The sequence below is a fragment of the Medicago sativa genome, chromosome 6 (assembly GCF_051527215.1).
Source record: "Medicago sativa cultivar Bolivia chromosome 6, Bolivia_mono, whole genome shotgun sequence".
Taxonomy (NCBI): domain Eukaryota; kingdom Viridiplantae; phylum Streptophyta; class Magnoliopsida; order Fabales; family Fabaceae; genus Medicago; species Medicago sativa.
Genome location: NC_140754.1, coordinates 76364354 through 76388469, shown reverse-complemented (window position 1 = coordinate 76388469; position 24116 = coordinate 76364354). Strand labels below are relative to the sequence as shown.

At 32.7% G+C, this 24116-nt stretch overlaps 4 protein-coding genes and 1 long non-coding RNA gene across 5 annotated transcripts; 3 read left to right on the top strand and 2 right to left on the bottom strand.

Moving 5' to 3' along the window:
• The first annotated feature begins 7989 nt into the window (after window positions 1-7989).
• Window positions 7990-13154, top strand: LOC146916911 (kunitz-type trypsin inhibitor-like 2 protein). The gene is made up of 2 exons (XM_085721768.1): window positions 7990-8738; window positions 12969-13154. Exons 1-2 carry the CDS (start codon window positions 8010-8012, stop codon window positions 13152-13154), a joined length of 915 nt encoding a protein of 304 aa, XP_085577894.1. The 5' UTR covers window positions 7990-8009.
• LOC146916912 (kunitz-type trypsin inhibitor-like 1 protein) lies at window positions 10072-10910 on the top strand. The gene has a single exon (XM_085718783.1). The coding sequence runs from the start codon at window positions 10124-10126 to the stop codon at window positions 10739-10741; it is 618 nt and encodes a 205-aa protein (XP_085574909.1). The 5' UTR covers window positions 10072-10123; the 3' UTR covers window positions 10742-10910.
• Window positions 13155-13504: 350 nt separating the features above from the next.
• LOC146916910 (uncharacterized) lies at window positions 13505-14311 on the top strand. Its single transcript, XR_015015391.1, has 2 exons — window positions 13505-14020; window positions 14112-14311. It is a non-coding gene; the product is annotated as an uncharacterized LOC146916910 (long non-coding RNA).
• Window positions 13747-19737, bottom strand: LOC146916909 (ATP-dependent zinc metalloprotease FTSH 3, mitochondrial-like). Its single transcript, XM_085718782.1, has 3 exons — window positions 17688-19737; window positions 15691-15793; window positions 13747-14574 (listed from the first exon to the last, which is right to left on the bottom strand). Exons 1-3 carry the CDS (start codon window positions 19720-19722, stop codon window positions 14499-14501), a joined length of 2214 nt encoding a protein of 737 aa, XP_085574908.1. The 5' UTR covers window positions 19723-19737; the 3' UTR covers window positions 13747-14498.
• Window positions 19738-23645: 3908 nt separating this feature from the next.
• Window positions 23646-24116, bottom strand: LOC146916908 (uncharacterized). The gene has a single exon (XM_085721767.1). It carries the CDS (start codon window positions 24114-24116, stop codon window positions 23646-23648), a length of 471 nt encoding a protein of 156 aa, XP_085577893.1.

Here is a 24116-nt window from a genome sequence, read left to right as displayed (position 1 = left end):
GAAATGTTTGCATATAATTTTTCTCATGTCATACCTCACATGAAAAATGATTTTTCAGTCTCATGGTACTGCAAAGAGAATGATTGGAATTGGAGGAAATTAGATCAAATCTTGCTCATTTCTATTTGTGATAAAATTCAACAAGTCAAATCTTTATCTAATGAGAAAACTGATTTTCCTTCTTGGCTTCCCTCATCTTATGGGCAAGTTAATTTGAAGTCTGCCTACAACCTTAGTGCTATTGGTAATATTTTTACAACCTTCATCACCCTTTTTCATAATGTTTGGTAATGGAAAGGACCAGGGAGAATCCGATCCACTGTCTGGAAAATGGCTCATGCAAATTGCTTACCAATGTTGAGCATTGTCACCCCATAAACGTTTATGCATGTTTTACAGGACTGTGAAGAAGTGAAAGAATTTTGGAAGAAAGTTATTAAAGTAGATGAAAGTGAAGAAGTGAAAGAATTTTGGAACAAAGTTATTAAAGTAGATGAAAGTGACGTATAATTTGGAAAGGAATGAGTATGAGTCATGACAACGCAACTTGCAATTTAAAAGAGTTTTTTTTTTTTATAATGTGCAAATTTTTTTTTTTTTATAATGTGCAAATTTATATATGTTAAAAAATTTAAAATAGTAAGTTTATATTAGAACTTATACATTTTACATTAAAAATATAAATTTTTATAAATAATTAGTATTTTTCAATTAAATATTACTACTTTTAATAGATTTAACATGTGTAATATGACATATATTAGACAAACCCTTTTTAAAGACTGACATGCTACTCTTCAATTTGTTTTGGTTTTCGACATGCTTATTAAATATTGTCACATGTTGATGTTATGATTGTCCACTAATCAAGATTCTCTTAAGTTTCTTTAAAAAAAAATAAAAAATTCTCTGAAGTTTTTTTTTATATTAATTTTTTTAATAATTTTTTTTCGACAGAATAATTTTTTTAATAATAAAAACCAACAAAAAGAAGAGTACTTATTTTGACCGTTGAAAGATAAAGACAGGAGTTTTGAAATTGATAAAAATGTTGAAAGTGTTAGTTAGGGCTGAAGAATCTTAGGGCTGAGCAATTCTTGCCTGGACTTAAACATTTACACACATGATTTCAACACACATTCGTAAAAATGAATATCATATAATTATTTAAAATATTACTCATTATTTAATTATTAAAAAAAATTTCCCTCAAAAAAAATTATTAAAAAATTTTAATTTTTTCTTTTTTGTAAGTGTGATCAAAGGATGTGACCAAAGTTTTGTGTCCATATAAGAATTATTCATTAAAAAAATAGGAAAATATTCGGACCATCCTCTTCCATGACGATGTGAATTTTATTCTAAACTATTTAGAAAAAAGATGTTCGGTTAACATTATAATATTCTCAAAAACCTTAAAAATGGAGAGGTTAATACGTTGTTACACATGAATTTATTCTCATCTTCAAAGGAACTTTATTCTCACCTTTTTCTTTGGAAAAAATTTCCATTCTCAAGAATATTTTATACATGAGAGTAAAATTTAATAAACTTGCAAAAAATATAGACATGTATATTTCTATGATTTTATAAAGGATAGAGCCTAAATCTTTCATAGCAAATTCACTACTAAGTTGAGACATGATCCTCTGACGAAGAGTATCAGATGAAGCAGTAAGGATGATGTCATCGACATATAAGAGAATGTAGGCCGTGTCATTACCATTGTGATAGATGAAAAAGGAATGGTCACATGCACTATGTTAGATGCTCGATGTACATACAATTTTTAGTGAAGCGTTGGTACTGATAATCGGCATATATGTCGGTTATTACCTTGTATTTATCTCCCATTACATGTGATCCTCGAGCGCATGCAAAGTTTATTTAGCCTTTATTTAATATAATTAGTATTTTCTAGTTTTTTATGTTTATTTGAGTTTTAGGAACCTTTTGCGCTTTCTAGTGTTGGTTTGAATGACAAGTCATGAGAAGATGTTCAAAGCTACAACACTGGGTCATACAAGTGTACGACCTTGGGGCCATTATTTGCAAGTCTTGAGGACCAAGTTTACATGAGCTGGCTCCAGGGAATGCAATACAAGGAATAAGGAATATGCTGATTCCAGGAGATAAGGCTGCCAGCTCAGAGGAGATAATACTGAAGGATTCGTCCGTGAGATGTAGTAAGCTACAACTTTGCCACGAATCAGACTTGGTTTATTGGATAAGCACTAAAGTGGACCTATAACATCTTGTGCTTGGAGAAAAAGATAAGTGAGTCTCAAATAGTACACCAAAGGAATAAAGGTATATTCCTATGCTTAATGGTTAAGGAAAGGACCATCCCATGGGAAAAGACCTAAAAGGGCACTAAAGGATAATAAAGAACTTGTACTATAAAAGGAGAACAAGACCAAATTTTCAAGGTGTGCTGGTGGGGCTGTGCTGAATAGAATAGAGATTGGAGGAAGAAGCCTCCAATCAACCCTAGTCACCATTAGAGATTCATATCATTCTTCTTCATCTCATATATTCATCCATTCTATAAATAAAGCATAATAGTTAGAATCTTAGATTTGTAGAGTCATTAGAGTAAATTGGTAAGGGAGATCTTTATAGAACTCACCTCTATCCCCAAAGGATTGTAATTTTTCTTTTGTAAACTTTATTCTTATATAATGATTTATGCAATTATGTTTCCATCTTTTATCTTTTCACTTTCTGTGGTTCAACTCACCATGAGCTAAACTCCCTAGTGGTTTAGACATGGTGAGGTTATGATTTATTAATTTGCGATATAGAAAGATGTAGCGTCGTGCTTTACTCTTATAAACTATTTTTATTGAAAAAACATTAGAAGTGATTCGTGATAAGTTTTACTTCTAATGATATGCCTCGTTGCCCTGACAAAGTAAGGAGCACAACCTGTTTATTTGATACGAGTTAGCCCTTAAGCACCAACAGAGTGAAAAAGGACAAAAGACCTAAATGTAAAACTAACGCTATAGGAAGCTATAGCTCGGTGAACCTCAGCTAGCTTAAGAGGTTAATAAACGGCCATAGCGCTGAGTCACCAGAGTCATGCCACATTGTAGCTTAGTATTGCATTCTTTAATGTATTCTTGATGTATGGCACTGAGGATCTAGATTAAGCCGCACATAAGAGTGAAAAAAAGGCAAGACTCCTCCATTAAATAAGCCATAAAGTCGGAGTTTAAAGATATAGCCCTATGGGTGAGACATAAAAGCTAAATCAGGATATAACGTTGGACAAATCTCAGAGACTAAAGATTCTTTGAACCAGATATATCTCTGAGTCACACATTCGACTATATCCAGCTTCAGCTCTATACATCGCAGTAATATTTTATCATGACTGAACCTTGTTCTAAACCACACCTTCCATCTTTAATCTCTAATTCCTTTTACTTTCTTTATCTTACTTCTGCAATTTATTATTTTAGTATCTTAAAACCTCACCTTTGTTTGTTGTCTTTTTTGGGTCTTAAATAATTAAACTTGGCATTTAGAAATCCTTAGAACTTATCCACGATAATCCTCGTGGGATCGATGCTTTACTTACTCTTTATTACTTGTTGCGACGGTGTATACTTGCACTAATTATGCAAGGTAAATAGGTAACTATTTTCCTAGCATCATGTACCAGACACAAGGGGCTTGTTTAAGGCCATACAGTGACTTCTTTAGTAGACACACAAAATAAGGATGTTGAGGATCACGAAAGCCGAGAGGTTGATACATACAAACAGTTTCGTTAATGTTTCCATGTAAGAATGATTTATTGACATCTAATTGATGTAGACACCATGATTTTGAAATAGCAATACTGAGGACTATTCGTATAGTTGCTGGTTTTACCATGAAAGTAAAATTTTCTCCACAATTTACACCAGTTGTCAATTCGAACCATTTCCTACTATGCGAGTTTTGTATTTTCAAAGGAACCATCTGATTTTTTCATATTCCTGAAAATCCACAAATTACAAATGACATTAGCATTAGCCAGACGTGGTACTAAATTCCACGTCTTATTTTCAATAAGAGCATCATATTCGTCTTTCAAAGTCACTAGTTATGGTCTTGTAATGCATTGATAGGGTTAGTTGGCAAGGGATGAATGATGGGTGAGGTCGAAGTGTGGTGATTAAAAAGTTGTCGTGGTTTGAAATGTCATGTTGAGTTCAGGTGGTAATTTGAGGAGATAATGGAGGATTGGCTAGAGACGAGGTAGATGTGGGTATAATAGAAGGGGAAGGGGTTTCAGAGATAGGGGTTGGTTGATGATTTGTAATGATTTGTATTGTTGATGGTATTATTTGGCGTTGAATGTGATGGGCGTGAGGGAGGTAGAGTTGAGGCCGAAGAGATGGGTGGAGTAGTAGTATTGATTTGTGGTGTGTTGGGTGAAGTAGATATTATAGTCACGAGGGGGGGGGGGGGGGGGGTTGAATTTTGACCTTTTTCAAAAATTAATCTTGTACTTAAAAGATAATTCATAAATAGAAACTTGGAAGAGTAAAGTTAAACAGACTTCATAACGTTATGAAGTTTTAGTATAAAATAGAATATCAAGTTGAATAATTTTGTGTGTGATGTTAATGCAGTAAGTCAAGAGTTAAGGGATAGAATAATGGTACACACACAAAGGCTACAAGATCAGCATAATCAACATCACAGTAGGCAACAATATCAAAACTATAATCTTTTCTATACCAAAGGCCAAGATCAGGAGTACCTACTAGATATCTAAAAATCATTTTTACAGCAATTAGATTAGATTCTTTTGCACATGTTTGAAATCTAGCTCATAATCCTACTGCAAACATTATATCAGGTTTGCTAGCAGTTAAATATAGCAAAGATCCTATCATGCCTCTATATTCTTTTTCATAAATTGATTTCCCATTTTCATCTCTATCTAAGCTTGATGATGGATGTATGGGGATGACCAAGATTTTTGCCTCATCCATCTTATATTTTTTAAGAATGTCTTTGACATATTTTTCTTGACTCATAAAAATATCATTTGGATGTTGCTTGATTCGTAAACCAAGGAAGAAACCAAGTCCACCCATCTTGCTCATCTCAAATTCACTTTGCATGAGATTGAAAAAATCTTCGCACATTTTTTCTTTGGTTGAACAAAAAATAATGTCATCCACATAAACTTGTGTTACAATTAAGTTTGAGTTATGAGTTTTTCAAGAAAGTGTGGTATCAATTTTTCCTCTGAAAAATCCATTTTCAATCAAGAATGTACCAAGTCTTTCATACCAAGCTCTAGAAGCTTGCTTAAAACCATAAAGTGCTTCAGTGAGTTTGAAAACATGATTAGGTTTTTCTTCATTTATGAAGCCAGGCGGTTGACTCACATAGACTTCCTCATTTAAAAAGCCATTTAAAAAAGCACCTTTGAAATCCATTTGAAATAGTTTAATGTTTTTATGTGCAACATATGCAAGAAGAATTTTAATAGCTTCTAACTTTGCTACTGGTGCAAAGGTCTAATCATATTCCATGCCTTCTTGTTCATTGTACCCTTGAGGAACTAATCTTGCCTTGTTTCTGAAAACTTTACTATCTTCATCAAGCTTATTTCTAAAGACTCGTCTTGTTCCAATGATGGTCTTACCTTGATTATTTGGAACTGGATTCCAAACCTCGTTTCTTTCAAACTAAGAAAGCTCCTCTTTCATGGCTTCAATCCATGAGTCATCATTTATTGCTTCATTAATTGACTTTGATTCTGTTTATGAAATCAATGCCATGTTATTTCCTTGAAAGGACATTCTGGTTCTTACACCATATGTTGTGCTTCCAATTATTTGATATGTAGGATGATCTACCACCATTCTCCAGCTTCTTGGAGCGCTTTGTAGGGATTGATCTTGAACATTCTGATCATCCTCCTTTTCTACTGTATTTATAGTGTTTTGGTTGTCAACATCCTGAAATGTTGGTGCTTCAGTGTGTTCATCTTCTTTGAGTTTAGAAGGTTCATCATACTCATAAAAAATAACATGCATATTGACTTCAATTGTTTGGGTTTTTAAATTGTAGACCCTATAACCTTTAGAGGTTGTATAGTACCCCATGTTTTCTTTATTGTTCAGAATGTAGCAATAGAAACCAAATATGTGAAAATAAGATATGCTAGGTTTTAAATTTTTCCAAAGTTCATATGGGGTTTTATTTAGAACCTTTCTTATTGATTCACGATTCAAAATGTAACAAGATGTATTAATGGCTTCTACCCAAAAATAATCTTCAACATCTGATTCATTTATCATAGTTCTAGCCATTTTTTGCAAAGTTCTAATTTTTTCTTTCAACAACTCCATTTTGTTGAGGAGTTCTTTGATGGGTCAGATATGGCAAGTGTATCAAATCGTTTACAAGTAATAAAGTGATAAGTAGAGTATCGTATCGACAGGGATTGTCGTTTCATCCAAAAAATTCGTGTTACTTATTTTTGTTTTAAAATCAATCAAACAAATTACTCGGCTTTTTACCCCGAACTACGTGATTTTGATCCCGCTTCGGGTACGTAGGCAAAAGACTTGTCATTCCAAATCAACAAAATAACAAAAAACATTTTCTTTCTTTCTTCATTCACACTTAGACTTTTTACAAGCAAGTAAAATTTTAGCACAAGATAAATAAAAACAAGAGGTTCCTATAGAGTACTATAGACGTTTAGCGTGATAATAGCTTCCCTTTCGTAACCAACCCCCGAACCTTTGATCTCTAAGAATATAGGGTTTATTCGAACTTTTCCCCTTTCCCTTGGAAAAAATAAAAGCTCGGTGGTGAACTTAAAATTGTGAGTCAACGCTAAACTAATAGCTTGATATCCGAAAATCACCGGGACAGTGGGGTTTCCGAATTGGACATGGTGAGGTTTAGTGAGAGAGATAGAGAGGGAAAAATGGTTAAAGGAGATGGTGGTGAGTGAAGCCGAGAGAGGTAGGAGTTTTGTAAAGGAGCAACAGAGTGTGTGTGTGTGTGTGTGGTGGGGGGGGGGGGGGGGGGGGGGGGGGGGATAAAGAATCAGTTGTGAGATGAGGGAGAGGAAAGGAAAAAAAAAATATAGGGTGGCGCAGTTTGGGGAAGAAGAGGTAGAGAGAAAAATAGTTAGGGTTGCCGAAGGGTTTAGGGTGGTGATACCATGAAAGAATTATTTTCCCCTGATTGGTTCATTATGTTGTAATATGTATTTATACAATGATGTTGTCTTGGACACCAAGTATGTCTAACTTGAGTCTCAATTATCTCTAACAAATATACAATATAATTGGCCACCAAGTATCTCTAATTTGGGTCTCAATTATCTCTAACTAATATACAATATACTAAAAATTTAGACAAATATTTTATATTCTAATAATAATTATGGAGAAGTATAATATTAATGTATAATAAGTTTGTCTAATATGAACTTAAATATAGGCTAATGGCATACCTTTACAATTTTTCATAAAAAATTAAAATTTTTAATTTATTAAAAATTGTAAGGGTTTAGTTTGAAACTGTTATAGTGATTCATATTAGATACATCCATGTATTAACATTAAAAGAAGATGATTGTTAGGAGGACTCTATTTTTAACATCTATCCTTTTATTGAATTAAAATTGATACTATTTTACTTTAAAAATATGTTTCACATAAAGTTGTAGAATTCATGTTAATTAACTCAAGACAAGAACGCTGGATATTTTTTATTTTTTTTGAAAGAAGAACGCTGGATCTTGAAAAGAGGATTCTTAACACTTCTCTTAATTGAAATTGAAATTTTAAAACAAAATTAATAGAAAGAGAATATGTGAGTGGCCATATGAACCTTGGATTCCAACTTAATATATATATATATATATATTTTATTTTCATGCATGTGATCTATATATTCGTTTTTACATAACATTTATATATTCGTGTATGCATATCAAAATAAATATATTTTTTTGTGAAGGGGTCTATAAATAAATGTTGAGTACCGTAAAGATTGCAAAACAAATACACACAGAACATATATCAACGTTGATTGATTCTTTTCAACAAATTACCATGAAGCCTACATTGGTTACCACCCTTGGTTTCTTCCTCTTTGCCTTCACCTCCTACTTTCCATCAGCCTTTACACAAGTTGCTGAAATCGTGAAGGATGTAAATGGAAAACCCATTGTTGCTAGTAAAAGATATTATATTTGGCCAAATTACTTCGAAAAAGGCGGTGAAGTAAGCCTTGGTAAAACAGGAAATACAACTTGTCATTTTGGTGTATTTCAAGACTATGATATCTCTGGTGGTGTTGGCCTACCCGTAAAATTTATACCACGAGATACAAGCGCCGACGATCCCATCTCTACTGGTAATAAATTAGATATTGTATTTGATAGCAAGCCAGAGTGTGCAGAATCCTCCAAGTGGGTGGTGGTTAAAAATTATATTTATAACCATACAAAATGGTTGGCAGTTGATGGTGTCGAAAAATACTATGGAGGTCTGATGATTATGGACGGTTGGTTTGAATTTTGGATACTTGACACTGGATATGGTATTCTTTTCAATACAATAAATAATGTGGGTTCTTATATTGAGAGGAATAATGAAGAAAATGGAATGCGTTTGGTCTTTAGGGATTTTAGTACACGTCAATTACCCTTTAGAATGGTATTTGTTGATGTTGATGCAGTTAGAACTGGAAGATCGATAGTTTGATCAAGTGTTTGTTTATGTTTCCAGTTTTTTTGCTTTTTTTTCTTTTTAGTTTTATTAATGTTTTCTTTCTTGCTTTTTTTTTTATATGGTTTAGAGTATCCTTTGTACCTCCATTTTTTAAATGGGAAATAAATTTTAAATACTTAAACCCAAGCACAAGATGCAAGATGCTTAAATTTTAATGTATCTCGATAAAAAGAAAACTAAAGTTCTATATGCACTCCTTTGTTTCTCGAGAAATAATATTTGCACACAGTGATATAAAGTGATGTCTAGTATTGTACAAGTTATTTTGTTTCGATAACATTTAAGAATATATATGCTAGCAACAGTCAATTTTCGACACTCTCTTTGTCACTCACTATTTTATTGGATAAAATCAATGTATGTCCCACTACCTTTGTAGGTTCAACTTTCAAAGTGTAGACCCGCAACGATTTAAACCAATAAAAGAGTGAGTATCAGAGAGAGTGTTCAAAAGAGAGTGTTGCTAGCATATATATATATATATATATATATATATATATATATATATATATATATATATATATATATATATATATATATATATATGCCATTAAATCAAACTATATTGGAGCAGCTCTAGCATTTTACTTTCAACCATTATATTTGAACCTTGTATAAAAAATAAAGGTAAACACCCAAAAACAATCTACACCTTGAGAAAAATAGAGAGAGAGTAATGTGATAAATGTGGTATGTTGTCGGTGTGATATGAAGAGAGTGATATGTCGTTGGTGTGATACGAAGAGAAGTAAAGAGAAAAAAATAATGCGATGAATTGAAAGGTAAATAATCATACCAATAGGCAACGATTAACATAGAATTAACAACACTTTCCACACCGTGCTCTTTATTGTCCCAACCGTTGAAAAAGTGTACCCAAAACTAAGGATATAAAAAGCTTTTTGAAAGTGGTCTTCTTGAATAGCAACGGAAAAATATTGTCTCCAACAATGAGAATAAGCAACCCTAAGAAACACTTTTTTCTTTGTATTAACTCTTTGATTCCTAGAAGAATGAGACCCTAATAGTACTGTGGAGTTTAGTCGGGAGATAAATAAAGTTTTATGGATACACTTTTACAAACGTTCTCATACATAACTGAAATAGAAAAACAAGAATAAACTATAGCTTAAATTGAAGCTGTGAATAACAATCATGTGGGGGGCATGAATATTGGATTCCAACTTAGTTTATTATTTTCTTACATGTGATCTTTGTTTTTTATAACATTCATTTATAAAAATTTAGATCAACACATAAATGATTTCTTAGAACAAGTCTATAAGTAAAGGTTTAGGCCATATATTGATTGCAAACCAAGTACATAAACATACATTGATCCTTGACAAACCATGAACCCTAACCCTACGTTACTTACCACTCTTTCTTTCCTCCTCTTTGCCTTCACACACTTTCCAATATCCTTTACACAAGATGCTGAACAAGTGCAGGACACAAATAGAAACCCTTTGTTGTCTGGCAGCAAATATTTTATTTGGCCAAATTTCTTCGGAACAGGTGGTGAAGTAAGACTTGGTCATGAAACAGTAAATTCAACATGTTCTCTTATTGTACTGCAAGAATATACTTACACCGGCAGAGATCTTGCAGTAAAATTTATCCCACCAGAAACAAGCACATCTGATATGATCTACACAGGCATGGAGCTAGATATTGAATGTGCATACAAGCAAAAGTGTGCTGAATCTTCCAAGTGGATGATGGTAGATACAGTATGGATTGGTATTGTTGGTATTAATGACACTAGGCATATTGAAGATGGGAAGTTTAAAATTGAGAAACATGGTGAACGTTTTGGATACAAAATTGTTTACTGCCCATTCAACATTTATCCACCTGGTACTTGTTTAGATATTGGAAGAGCTGATGATGAAAATGGAAAACGTCTGGTCGTGACACATGAAAGTACTGATGCCTTTGAAGTTGCATTTCTTAATGTCGATGACTAAAATCTCTAAGCTAGCATTGAATAAAATCTCTAAGCTGAATTTAATTATTTCAAAATTTGACGTTTTTCTTCTTGTTTTTTTTGTCAAGATTTTTCTTCTTGTTATATCTTGCAAGGTTAAATTATATAGGGTTAAACTTTGTTTAATGTATGGCCAATATTTGATGTAATAGGTTATTTATTACAGTGTCATACTAACTTGTACATTTAGGAAAGACACAAGTTAAGAAGTTTAAAATAGAATTAAAAAATATATTTTAAATTTGAAAGACAACTTTCGAAACTTTTAAGAAATTGAATTGCACAATTTAAAAAAAAAATAATAATTTATATTTGGTTTCTTAACTTATGTCCGGAGGAGACAAGTTAACATTTTCCTTTATTATAAGCCGCTGAAGAGTGTACATTAAACGATTTTGATTTTGTTCATTTTTAAAAAAATATCTAGTTTTCACTTTTTCATCGCTAAAAAATTTTAAATGATCTTTTTTTTTTATCCATAAAATCGAAACAAGAATTTGAGCTATTATCCAAGAATTTTACGTACTACTCCCTCCGGTCCTAAATATAAGCAAATTTAACTTTTTAGGTTCATTCAATTAATGATGTATGTGGTTCATATTATGGACCACATACATCATTAATTGAATGAATCCAAAAAGTCAAATTTGCTTATATTTAGGACCGGAGGGAGTAATTGTCTACAAATAGTTGATATAAGCCATACCCCTCCATTAATCCACTAATTAAGTAACTCAAGGTAATAACTATATCCTATAGGGTTGTACCAAAAACAAAAACAAAAGAAAACTATAGCCTATAGGGGACATTATTTGTAAGGTCATAATTTAAACTTTCGATTCCCCACTTATTCACATTTTAAGTGTGTGAATTTAACTACTAAATAATTTGACTATAAAAATTAAAGAAATTCAGACCGTACAATATACTTTTATCATTTATGTGAGTGTGCGTAATTTAATTTTTTTTTATAAGCAAAATTTATTTGCTGGGATCACTAGAGGTACTCCAACCCGTTACTGGAGATATAATTGAAGGAAAATTACAAACATTGTAAATAAAGTTAAGGGATAAATATACAAATCCCTTTAATCGACCTTTTTGTCTCTTAAATCATATCCGAAAGACCGAAAATTTTAATCTATTCCAACATGTTATAGATATTTGCAAAATCAACCTTAAAAAGAATACAATTTCTCATAAACCAAATACTCAAAATAGTCGCCAACCATATTTAGTGTCTTGCCTTTTTCACCTTCATGTTCTTTTTTTTGGTGTTCGGGGTTCAAACCCTGGACCTTTCATATATTAGGCATTGTTATTATCAACTGAGTTAAGCTCAAGTAGACACCATCTTATTCTTTAGTAATTCTACAAAGTGGACAAAGTGTTGATTCTGTTTGTAATTACTTCAAACTCAAAACCCACCCGATTAATAATTTATTCCCATATTTGTTGTGTTTTAAAACAAGAGAAGAAGATGTGTATAATCAGTCAAAAAGCTGAAAGGGACGATATGTGAAATAGAAATATGGACCCTTATAAATAATAGAAAGCCAAGAAAATAGGGAAGGAAATATGTGATATAACTTCTTATTTTCTCACCGAGTCTCTAATCCCTCACTTCTATTCATCTTGTTCTTACTACGTTCTTTTTGTTACCTATTACTCTCTATCAACAAAGATTTCAATTACCAAGTTATAATGCTTAATTGAGTATATCAATGAAATATCATTTACATTTTTATTCCAATTGATTAAGCAGAATCAATACAATGTGTTTTGAAGATTCTATAATTGATTAAAACAATAGACACAACAGAGAGCATGAGGCCATTAATAATACCTCTTTTCTGCAAAGCTTCTCTTGTGGGTAATTTGTCTTGAAGAATCTTCAACCAAAGATACTAATGTTAATTGGATTTTAGTTAAGCTTATGACTAAGCAAGTATCTCTCTACTAATGTGCCAATGTAAAAGTGACGAATCCATAAATTTTTATTTGTGGAGGTAAGATTTTATATAATAAATATTAATGTGAAAATTATAAAATAATAACATCATTATCATTAAAAAAAATTGAGATTATAAACACTATATATTTTATATTAGAAAAACTAAAAATTCCTTAACATTTAAAATTAAAATTGTTTTTTATGTGTCTTTGTATTTAAAAACGTATTGTAGATCTTTTTTTTTTTTTTGAAGGGAAGTATTGGTATTGTTGAATTTTGTTTATTTTCAACACTACAAAAAATATCTCTCTATTTATGTAAAAATAATCATTCAAAATTTCATCTCAAATGCATTTGCATATTTGATTTTGTAAAATTCATAATAAAAACTCTTCTTATTGTATTAATTTCCGGTTCACTAGGGCAATCTATTATTTAAAGAGGGGGCATTAATTAAAATATCAAATACTTCAAAAAATATAACACAAACTTTAGCAGGGGCAATTACCCCCAATAAAATTTGAGTGGATCCATGTATGGGATGAGGGTTCGAATCTTATCAGTATTGACATAATAACTAACGTACTAACTTTTTGTCAATCGAAAAATATTTTCATGTACTAACTTTTTGTCAATCGAAAAATATTTTCACAATTAAACGAAACGGAGGTGGTAGATAAGAATAATCAGAAACTCTAATCTTGATTTGTTTACATGGAAGGTAGAAACAAGAATCTAATTTTCTCAAATTGATGGATTAATCTACTCACATGTCTTCAATGTATTTGATTCGATCTGATCCCGGTCCTCGTCTTGAGTACCCTCATACTCTATTTAATAAAAGGTTTTGCTTAAAATACCTAATGTTTGTATTAATACATTGGCACAAACGAGATAAGTTATTAAAATGTATTAAAAAAATAAGGTTGTGCTCCTCGTGGAGGAATATAAAATTCCTCAAAGACCACAATTATCAATCAAAATATAATCTTATTTTTATTTTAAAGAATTAAAAACGACAAGCATAATAATTGAATCAATAAGCTAGAGGCATATATTATTTAACAACACAAGCAAACTAACAACATCCTTACGTAACCAAAAAAAAAAAAACTAACAACATCCTTATACCTTATCTTCCCTCAAAAAAAAAAAAAATCCTTATACCTTATCTTACCATGAAGCAAGTTTTATCATTCACCCTTTCCTTCCTCCGCTTTATTTTCATTACCAATCTTTCACTAGCTTTCTCAAATGATGTTGTTGAACAAGTATTGGACATAAATGGTAACTTCATTTTTCCAGGTGGAAAATACTACATTTTGCCTGCATTTTGCTCTAATCTTTGATTTTGCTCATATTTGACTCACGAATATCTAACTCCATGCCTGTGTAGATCATATTTGACTCATCAAGTGGCTTTTGCGGTTGTGTTTGTTGATGCTGCTTCTTATGAAACTGGAATTATTAAGTCTGTTGTTTGATACCTTGATTGTTATAATTAACTAGCAATCTAGTCTTACTTCTTGTTGTGATTAATAATTACTTTGAGCTAGCATAAAGCAATCATTGAATAGGTAATTGTTGTTCATGTAATATGTTCTTTTCTTAATAACTTGCTTTTTGACTTATCGTACTTTTTCTCTTTTTACTTGATAAGGTTCATCTTTTTTAAAATATTCATTTAACAGGAAAGCAACACAACGTCGGAAAAGGACGAGAAAAAAACAACGTCGCATTAAGACGATGAAAACACACAAAAAAATCTAAAAATATGTGAAAATCACTTAACTAAATAAATGGGGAGGTAAAAGCGATTTATGGGAGTGATTTTCGGTAAAACAAAATTAAGCCTAAAACACCAATGTGTTAGTATATGGATGAAGGAGAAGAAATTAGGATTTTAAGTCGCGGCTACAATAATGAGAGTATAAGGTTTTTTCGTCTCCATGTTCTACACGATGGGCTTCACTCTTGATTGCGCTTTTTGCATCGGTAGCCATTCAGATATTATGAATGTTTTTTTAAAGGTAGTTTTGATCTTTTTGAAAAGAAAAAAGGGGAGGAACGATACTCGGTTTCATTGTAATTTTTCCGTCTCTGTTCTACACGATGGGCTTCACTCTTGATTGCGCTTTTTGCATCGGGGTAGCCATTCGGATATTATGAATGTTTTTTCAAAGGTAGTTTTGATCTTTTTGAAAAGAAAAAAGGGGAGGAACGATACTCAGTTTCATTGTAATTTTTCCTTCTCTATGTTCTACATGATGGGCTTCACTGTTGTTTGCGCTTTTTGCATCGGTAGCAATTCATATATTATGAATGTTTTTTTAAAGGTAGTTTTGATCTTTTTGAAAAGAAAAATGGAGAGGAACGATACTTTGGCGCTCAAGTCAGTATTTGAGTTAGAAGTATAGAGTTTTAGAGAAGATAAATCGTACCTCGAAGGATTGTTTGAGTCCTCTTATAAAGAACAAGGATGGAATCCTTCTAATTATGGTGGGATGTCTTTGAATGAGGGTTACAGATCGATGGGTTTTGTAACAATCAAACGTTGTAGATTGATGGCATTGAGGAGACGCTGTGATTCTTATCGAATTTGTTGTCGGTAGTCGTTGTGAGCACACCTCCCTGTTGGGTGGAGGATGTGAATAGCATTTGTTGTGCCTCAGTAGATTGAGCCTAGTTTAGACATGTATACTCTCCTCATTTGTTGCTACATCATGTATCTGAAACAAATTAACAAATTAACTTACTTTATCAATCAATAATAAAGTATTCATGTATTTTGCAAGTACACAATTTTTAACCATAGCAGAACAAAAATAATATGCAGATAAACATTTCCTTTTAAGAGATAAAGAAGAAAGAAAGCTCTAAAATATAACAATTAACCATTCATTCCATTCTGCATATAATACATCAAATTAAATTGTCATATTGTACATACCAATTCCATAAAATGTCCTCTAGAGTTCCGGATACACGTACCAACTCCATAGCTGTGCTCTTCTTGAAACAGTGTTGCGTCAATGTTAAATTTAAATTCACCTACCGGTGGTGGCAGCCACCGTAGTGCTGAACCGCTACTGTTTTGCGCTGAATCTGCTGTACAACTGTCTTGCACAGCTGCTAAGCTGCAACTATTATGTGCTTCTGCTGCTGTAGTGATGTTCCTATTCGCTGCTACAGCCTGCTTCCTCATCTCCTTCCATTGCGTTACAGTCCCGCGCAATCTTAATTGATACTTGAACATTATTCTCCTTGTCTTCCCAAATCTTCTCATTTTGGTGCTTCTATATACACCGCATCATCATAGCAAAGTCAATAGCCTTATGGTGCTGCATGCTAGTAATAACATTAAAAAGTAAATGTGCAACAATTGTATTGAAACATGCAAATTCTCCCACAGCCCACAAACAAATGTCGATCATTTTCATAGTTTGTTTCACAATCAGAGAAAACATTAGTACATTGTACGCCCTTATTTTGGAGTCTATTGCTTGTTGGGAGGAATCCCCTTTTCGTTTTTAAATTACGAATTTACAAACAATATGGAATGTTTTTTAAAAAGTTAAAATATTAACATGATAAACGATCATGTAATAATCCAATCACACTTAATTTATAAAATTATTATAAGAGAGAACTAGCCGAGAGAGCAAATATACTTCACATTGTGATTGATCACTTTGATTTAGCACTTATAAAAAGCCATGGAATGGATTCAACCGAATATATCATCTACGCGTTCTGATGTTGATTATTAAAAAGTAAAAATTAATCATCTTTACCAAAAAAACAGTGCATAGATTATTTTTTTTAATTGGATATGAGTAGAATGGATTACGCAAAATTCTCCAAATTTAACAAGGTTGCAATTTTTAAGGTTGAATTCGAACCCAACACTGGTTTAGTTAGAAAAGATCTATGAGAATATCATCTAAATGATTGAGTAGAGAAAAAAAAAATTACGATGAAGATGATTAAATTTGAATTTATATAGTATATTTTTATATAAAAATATTAATAACAAATTATTTAATGTATTTTTTGTAGTAAAAAGATTATATGCTATGTTTTTCTCTTATAAAAAATATGCTTGTGCAAATGAGCAAAACTTTCTTGGTAGATATAATGTATTCTAATATGTAGGAATCGAAATTTGAATATCGGATTCTCCATTTATTTACGAGAGTGAAATTCTAGCCTCAATCATTTGGTATAATTGAGCAATATTTTGTTTATTACTACTAATTTATATATAACATCATGCGAACATACGTTATTCTTTCACCTTAACTAAGTTTGATGTTAATTGATTCAATATAGGAAAACAACCCTTTATGAAATTTGAGGCTAATTGTTTCAATTATTGATTACGTGTGTTTGAAAATTCACTTTTCCACCATAACATTGCATAGTGAGGGAGATGCAACGCTTTAGAAGAGGAATGAGACAACATGCAATGAAAGATGTTGGTAGGTAAGATCTGCGTTATTTGACAATGTCAATATTGTTAGGTTTGACACTTTATTTATGAACAACTATTTTCTAGGTTACAAATGCACATTGGTGACTCCATCTCAGAGAGAATTTTTTTCATTCATTGAAACAACAAAACAAAAGAGCAAACGTAATTAAAATAACACCAAGACAAAGAAGAAGCCATTGACAGTAAAATAAAATGTCTAGCAGAAATACTCATACAAGGGAAAAAAACATCAAATATCTGTACTATTCTCATTCATTCATTCATTCACCTTTTGATTGGAATCAAATATGCATGTTACACAGGAACATAGAACTCATATATATAGATAGGAATGTTACTAAATCAGTGATTAAACTAAAAAAATGCATCAACTAAGATCATACCCCCAATGCCTTTTTCATTTGAACTGGACAACTTCAAAATAGTTTCATAGTAAGAAAAATAAACTTAATCAAACTATGTGGGAACGAGAACAACCTCGGGTTCTAGAGCAAAAAACATCACCCGTCTCGGCTCCATCGACAAATATTTCTACATCTTTTGCCTCATCTTGAAGCCCTAGCTTAAACTGATCATAATTACTGAGTTCAGCACTCTTGAAGGGTATTCGTGCACCCAAGACTTGGAGCAATTCATCTTGGTGAAGTACTTCTTTTTCGAGCAACAACTCTGCGATTTCAGCTACTTTCCCCTTGTATTTCTCTAAAAGCTCTATGGTATGTTTGTATGCTTTCTTCACCCAATCTCGCACTTCATTATCAATGATCGCACTAGTTTCGCTGCTGTATGGTTTGGACCTCTCAAAAGAGTCCTCACTTGGAGGGAAAGAGAGGAGGCCAACTTTTTCGCTGAAACCATATACGGCTACTTGAGCATATGTCATCTTGGTGACTTTCTCCAAGTCATTTTGTGCTCCTGTAGAGATTGTCTCAATGAGAACCTGCTCGGCAGCCCGACCACCAAGGGTCATACAAGTCCTATCAAAAAGCTGCTCCTTTGTCATGAGATTGTCGTCATTTGGAACAAACTGGGCAAACCCAAGAGCTGCTGTTCCGCGAGGAACAATAGTTACTTTCAACAATGGCTCAGTATGTTCCAAGAACCAACCCGCAACAACATGGCCAGCTTCATGGTAAGCAACAGTACGCCTATGCTGCTTGCTTATTACCTTGTTCTTCTTCTCCAAACCACCAATGATCCTATCAATAGCTGCCTCAAAATGATCCTTCGTGACAAATGCTTCATCCGTTCTTGCGGCAATCAAAGCAGCTTCATTGCAAACATTAGCAATGTCTGCTCCAGCAAACCCTGGAGTAAGGGATGCAAGCTTATGCGAATAATATGATGGCTCCTTGTCAAGTTTGATCCTTTTCAAGTAAATCTGAAATATCTCGTCACGACCTTTGATGTCGGGTTTATCAATTGTTATTTGGCGGTCAAAACGCCCCGGTCTAAGTAGGGCTTCGTCTAATACCTCAGGTCTATTTGTACCTGCGAGCACGACAACTCCAGCAGTGGTTCCAAAACCATCCATCTCCACCAACAATTGATTTAAAGTATTTTCACGCTCATCATTTGCACGATTTCCGCTACTCCTTGCTCGACCAATTGCATCAATTTCATCAATAAATACTATACTAGGAGCACACTTCCTTGCTTCCATAAACAACTTTCTAACCCTAGATGCTCCAACACCGACATAAACTTCCAAGAAATCAGAACCGGATATAGAAAGAAACGGCACACCAGACTCCCCTGCAGTTGCTTTAGCTAAAAGGGTTTTTCCTGTACCTGGAGGACCCACAAGAAGAGCACCTTTTGGAATTTTCGCACCAAGTTCTTCGTATTTGTTCGGATTCTTGAGGAAGTGCACAAACTCCATAACTTCTTGCTTTGCCTCATCACAGCCAGCAACATCTTTAAAATAGACCTTGTTTTCGGCATATTTGTCGACTTTAGTAACATGTAGTTTTCCAATTCCATTAATACCGTTGATATAAAAGACAGCTCCAAAAATCAACAAGATTCTAGATAAGAAGATAAACAATGGGAACCAATCACTTTCAAAAGAATACGTAACACGTACAAAATCATGTTGTTCAATGCCAAGTCCTTCTTGTGCTTTCTCTAACTTCCTCTCAAAAGAATCAACACTTCCAATATTGAAAAAATATTCATATTTTGCTTTTGCACCGTCGTTCCTCCTGACATATATTTTGGCAAGTTTTTTGTTGGAGACAACAATATGGTCTACTAATCCTGGTTTCAAAACCTTATTCCTAAACTCCTCAAAGCTAATCTCCTTCTTCTTGAAAAGATGAAAATAAAGGAATGAAACTATCAGTGACAACAATGGAATGCCAAATTTATTCGGCATTCGTTCTTGACCTTTCTTTCCATTCGTTTTTTTCTTCAATGATTCTTGAAAACTTCCTAACAACAACGCCTTCATCCTCTGTGCAAGACTTTGACCCTTCTTTTCATTCGTTTTTTTCTTCTTATGGTTTCCCATTATGATGCGAGAGTGGAACTATGGAAAGAAGAGAGATCGCTGGCTAGAGTTTTGAGAGTTACCTATCTTGTTTTCTGCTAAATAAGGGTTTGGTTTCCAATTTATATAATAAGGGTTTCGTTTTCAATAAACTATATTATATTTCTCATCTATATCTTTGTCACACGCGTCATGCTTATTTAACGGAAAAATATTCTTTATTTGGACTATATAATCTAAACACTTTTTAGATATTTTTGGATTATATAATCTGAAAATGCTTATATATAAAAAAAATCAGAATCTCTTTAATTTCAGCAGTTTTAAATTTTGTATTTAAAAACAACCAAAAAAACAAAGTAAAAGATGATAAAACTTATTAAATAAAGTCAAAAGTATATAAAAATACCACCACAAAATTCTAAAAATCATATAAAATTAATGCGATTTTATTTTTTCGATTTTTTTGAGAATATAAAAATTAAAAAAAAATTAAAAATGAGTCTAAACGATAAAGTTTGGATTTTGAGGGGTAGAGTCCCATAAAAAGTGAAAACCCACATTTTGGCGAGCAAACAAAGGCACAAACGAGATTTCCGAAGCATTAGAGTGACGAGATCCATTTAGAAGCCATGGAATCATCAACTGATTTTCCTTTTCTCATGTTTTGTTATTCATATATATTTGTATTTATAAACTATCGTTTTTTTTTTTAATAAAAAGAGGAAAGCAGCTAGCTCTCACTCCCAAAATATATCGTTAGGTTTATAGACTTGTGTTGGCCGCATTTTGTTAAAACAAGAGTTCTAGCAAAATTTCTTGACATGTTGGTACAACTTCACAACGTGCCTTGTTTCGCATTTCTAGGAAGACTATATTTGTGCGTGAAATCCTTGAAGATTTGATTGAAGATTTTATTCACGTGACTTGTGGTTCAAGAGGTGTGTGTTTCTAGAATCCCAACACTTTTCTCACAAAAAAAAAAAAATCCCAACACTTTTTATAAATTTTTGGATTATATAATCCAATAGATTTTTATATATAAATAAACAACAATCAGAATCTCTCCAATTTTGGATTTTGCATTTAAAAACAACCAAAAAAACAACATAAAAAATTATAAAACTTATTAAATAAAATAAAAAATATATAAAAATACCACCATAAAATTCTAAAAATCATATAAAATTAATGCAATTTTTTTGGGATCTTTTTAATAATATAAAAAAATTAAAAAGGCTTAAATATGAAAATTGTCCCTGTAATTTGGCGTGTTTTTGCTTTTCGTACCTGTATCTTTTTTTTTCCTTCAAAACCGTCCCTATAAGTTGTTAACGTTATGTTTTTCGTCCCTTCCGTTAACATCTGTTACAAAGTACATGTGGCTAACGGAAGATGATGTGGCAATGGCTAACGTGGTAAAGTGGATGATGAGTCGCCAAGGAGAGGGACCAAAAACAAAATTTGTAAAGGGACAAAATAATGAAATTTGGCCCCTCTATGGATTTTGTTTTTTAGTTTTGGTCTCTCTCCCTATGTGACTCATTATCCAGTTTGTCATGTCTGCGTTGTCTGCCACGCCATCCTCCGTTAGACACGTGTACTTTTTTGTAACGGGAGGGACGAAAAACTTAACGTTAACAACTGGTTATCCTTTTCTCATGTTTTCTTATTCATATCTATTTGTATATCTTGATAAACTATGTTATTCATATCTATTTGTATATCTTGATAAACTATGAGTAGCTAATCATATCTAAGTTATTCAAATGTATTAAAATCGTGTAATCAATAACATTATATTCATAGTTTGTTGTTACTAAAACTATTAGGGAAAGAAAATATTACATATACTATTAGGGAAGAAAATCGTGTAATCGTGTAATTCAAATGTATTAAAATCGTGCAATCAATAACATTAATATACTTGCTAGTATTTTGTCATCAAGATCCGGGAGTTAGATTGTTGGGTTTATTTGCTATTTTTATTCGTAATGGTCATAAATTTTGCATAATTAGTGCGTCTTCACATATACTGCTGATTCGGCTCACATATGATTAGGGGTGGAAATAGGCTAGGCCGGGCCGGGCTTTGTAAGGCCCAAGCCTGGCCTACTTCAAAAATTATAGGCCTGAGCCTGGCCTATTACCCGTCATAGGCTCAATTTCGAGGCCTGGCCTGGCCTATTTAAAGGCCTGATGAAGCCCGAAAGCCTATTTAAAAGCCTATTTTACACTAAAGTCTAGCAACACATGTAAGCCTACTACTAAATAGGCCAAAATTTAAGAAGGCCTAAAGCACATGAATATATGTGCTACTAAATAATGAAATCTTACAAAGGTCTAATCACACCAATATATCTACTACTAAATAACCAATCATATGAAGGCTTGAGTTTATGAGAAAAAAACTTCAACGATATCAATAATGGAAGATATATTATACATAAAAAGCTTAATAGGCCGGCCCGACGGGCTTAATAGGCTTTTTTGTAAGCCTTAGCCTGGCCTATTTAATTAAATAGGCTTTATAAAAAGCTTGAGCCCGGCCTTGTTAATAAACGAGCTGGGCCGAGCTAGGCTTTAAATAGGCTAGGCCATAGGCCCCTGTCGGACGGCCTGGCCTGTTCCCACCCCTACATATGATGAACTTATTTTTTAGGGTTGTGTTAACCAGTGCCCCCAGACACTAGTTAAGAAAGTAAAAAATAGAAATGTTTGTTTGAAAACAACAAACTTTTAACTTTTAAAAAGTTGAACATATCATTTTTTAACAATTTCCAATGCAAAATTTCTAAATTAGTATCCTTAACTAAGAGCAATGCTATATCTCTAGAAAAATAACATCAGGAATTCTTTAAGAATAAAGAGCAGTCAATCACAATGCACTATTTACCACAATTCAAGGAGGTGTGGCTAAAAGTAGGAAGTGAATAAATAAATCATGCAATTAAAACTTGCCAACTGTATCTTGAAAATTATTGATGCTATTTTTCTAGAGAAATAACATTTTCAAGTTTACAAAATTTATTTCTGGGAATAACATTCCTTGGAACATTTTTTTTTGTGGTGGTCAGAGTTTGAACCCCGGACCTTGCATATTTTTATGCATTGTCCATACCAACTGAGCTAAATTCACAAGGACACATTCCTTGGAACATAAAGATGGAAATTTTATTCCAAGGTATTTAGAAAAAATATGTTTGCTTAACATTATAATATTCCCGGGAACCATAAAAATAGGGATTATAATAGTTAATTACATATGAATTTGTTCTCATCTTCATGAGAACTTTATTCTCACCCTTTTCTTTGGGAAAATTTTTCTATTCCTATGAACGTTTTATACCCGGAAATAAAATTTAGTAAACTTGTAATAAATATAGTCATCTATATTTCTATCGTTTTATTCTCAGGAATCTACGAATATAACTTGAAACAAACACACCATAAGGTTCTCTCCCTAGAAAAGAATATTAAATTCAATAGGGAATAAAAAAAACGAATCGATTTTGGTTAAAATTGTTATTTTCGCATGTCTTGATATGTCTGTCTTGTTTCCACTATATCCGGAGTTCTAGATGTCCTATTGAGGTGATTCTTGAGTCGTTGGAAAGTTTACAAAATTATCTACATTGCATATGTTTAACTCAATAGCAAATACTGCTTGACTAATAGCGTAAAATGGGCTGGAATGAAGGACGTGATAAAAAAAAAAAGCTGAAGCAAAAAAGGTGCAAATCAAGTTTTTTTTTTTTTTAGCAAAGAAAAAGTTAATGCAATTCATTCATAATCAGAGAATACAAAGTAAGTGGTATATGATAGAAAATATGGGGGCTAGTGTGGGAATAGGATGCTCTAGCTATATTGTGACCGACCCTATTTGCTTGCCTCCGAACATACGACACTACAAAGTCGGAATTACCAAACAATAAATCTCTGCACTATGATACAATGTTGCCAAACTCGTTAAGGTAAACAGATGAAGGGTTAATGGCATCAGCGAGAATCTTATTGTCCGTTTCAAACATGACATCATGATAGCCAGCTGCAATTGTCGTGTGTAATGCCTCAAGCATAGCAACAGCTTCAGCTTCTAGGACAGAACCAAAGGATTGCAGAAAAGCTGATTTCCCCATTAACAATTGTCCCCTAGAGTTTCGAAAACACATTCTAAAACTTGTCACAGTGTTATGGCTGAAAGTTGCGGAATCGATGTTACACTTTAGGACGCCTTCTAGAGGCTTCTCCCAAGAGATTATGTGAACCTGATTTTGAGGTTGAGGTCTAGCTCCTTCCATACATCGCCATTCGTGAAGTGTATCCTTCGCTCTAGAAACAGTTGAAGTAGTAGTAGTGTCTAAAGAATCCCACAACTTTATGTTACGACTCTTCCACAAACTCCAAAGTAACAT

Bases quoted from the DNA above. Each gene is read 5' to 3' on its own strand.
- LOC146916911 (XM_085721768.1), top strand. From the start codon at position 8,010: ATGTTGAGTACCGTAAAGATTGCAAAACAAATACACACAGAACATATA. The intron at 8,739-12,968 runs GTTTGATCAAGT...TTTTTTTTGAAG, and splicing joins TTAGAACTGGAAGATCGATA to GGAAGTATTGGTATTGTTGA.
- LOC146916912 (XM_085718783.1), top strand. From the start codon at position 10,124: ATGAACCCTAACCCTACGTTACTTACCACTCTTTCTTTCCTCCTCTTT.
- LOC146916909 (XM_085718782.1), bottom strand. From the start codon at position 19,722: ATGGGAAACCATAAGAAGAAAAAAACGAATGAAAAGAAGGGTCAAAGT. The intron at 15,794-17,687 runs GTTGTTCTCGTT...GTAGCGGTTCAG, and splicing joins TTTTTGCTCTAGAACCCGAG to CACTACGGTGGCTGCCACCA. The intron at 14,575-15,690 runs CTCTAGAGGACA...AACACATTGGTG, and splicing joins GTTGGTACGTGTATCCGGAA to TTTTAGGCTTAATTTTGTTT.
- LOC146916908 (XM_085721767.1), bottom strand. From the start codon at position 24,116: ATGTTACTTTGGAGTTTGTGGAAGAGTCGTAACATAAAGTTGTGGGAT.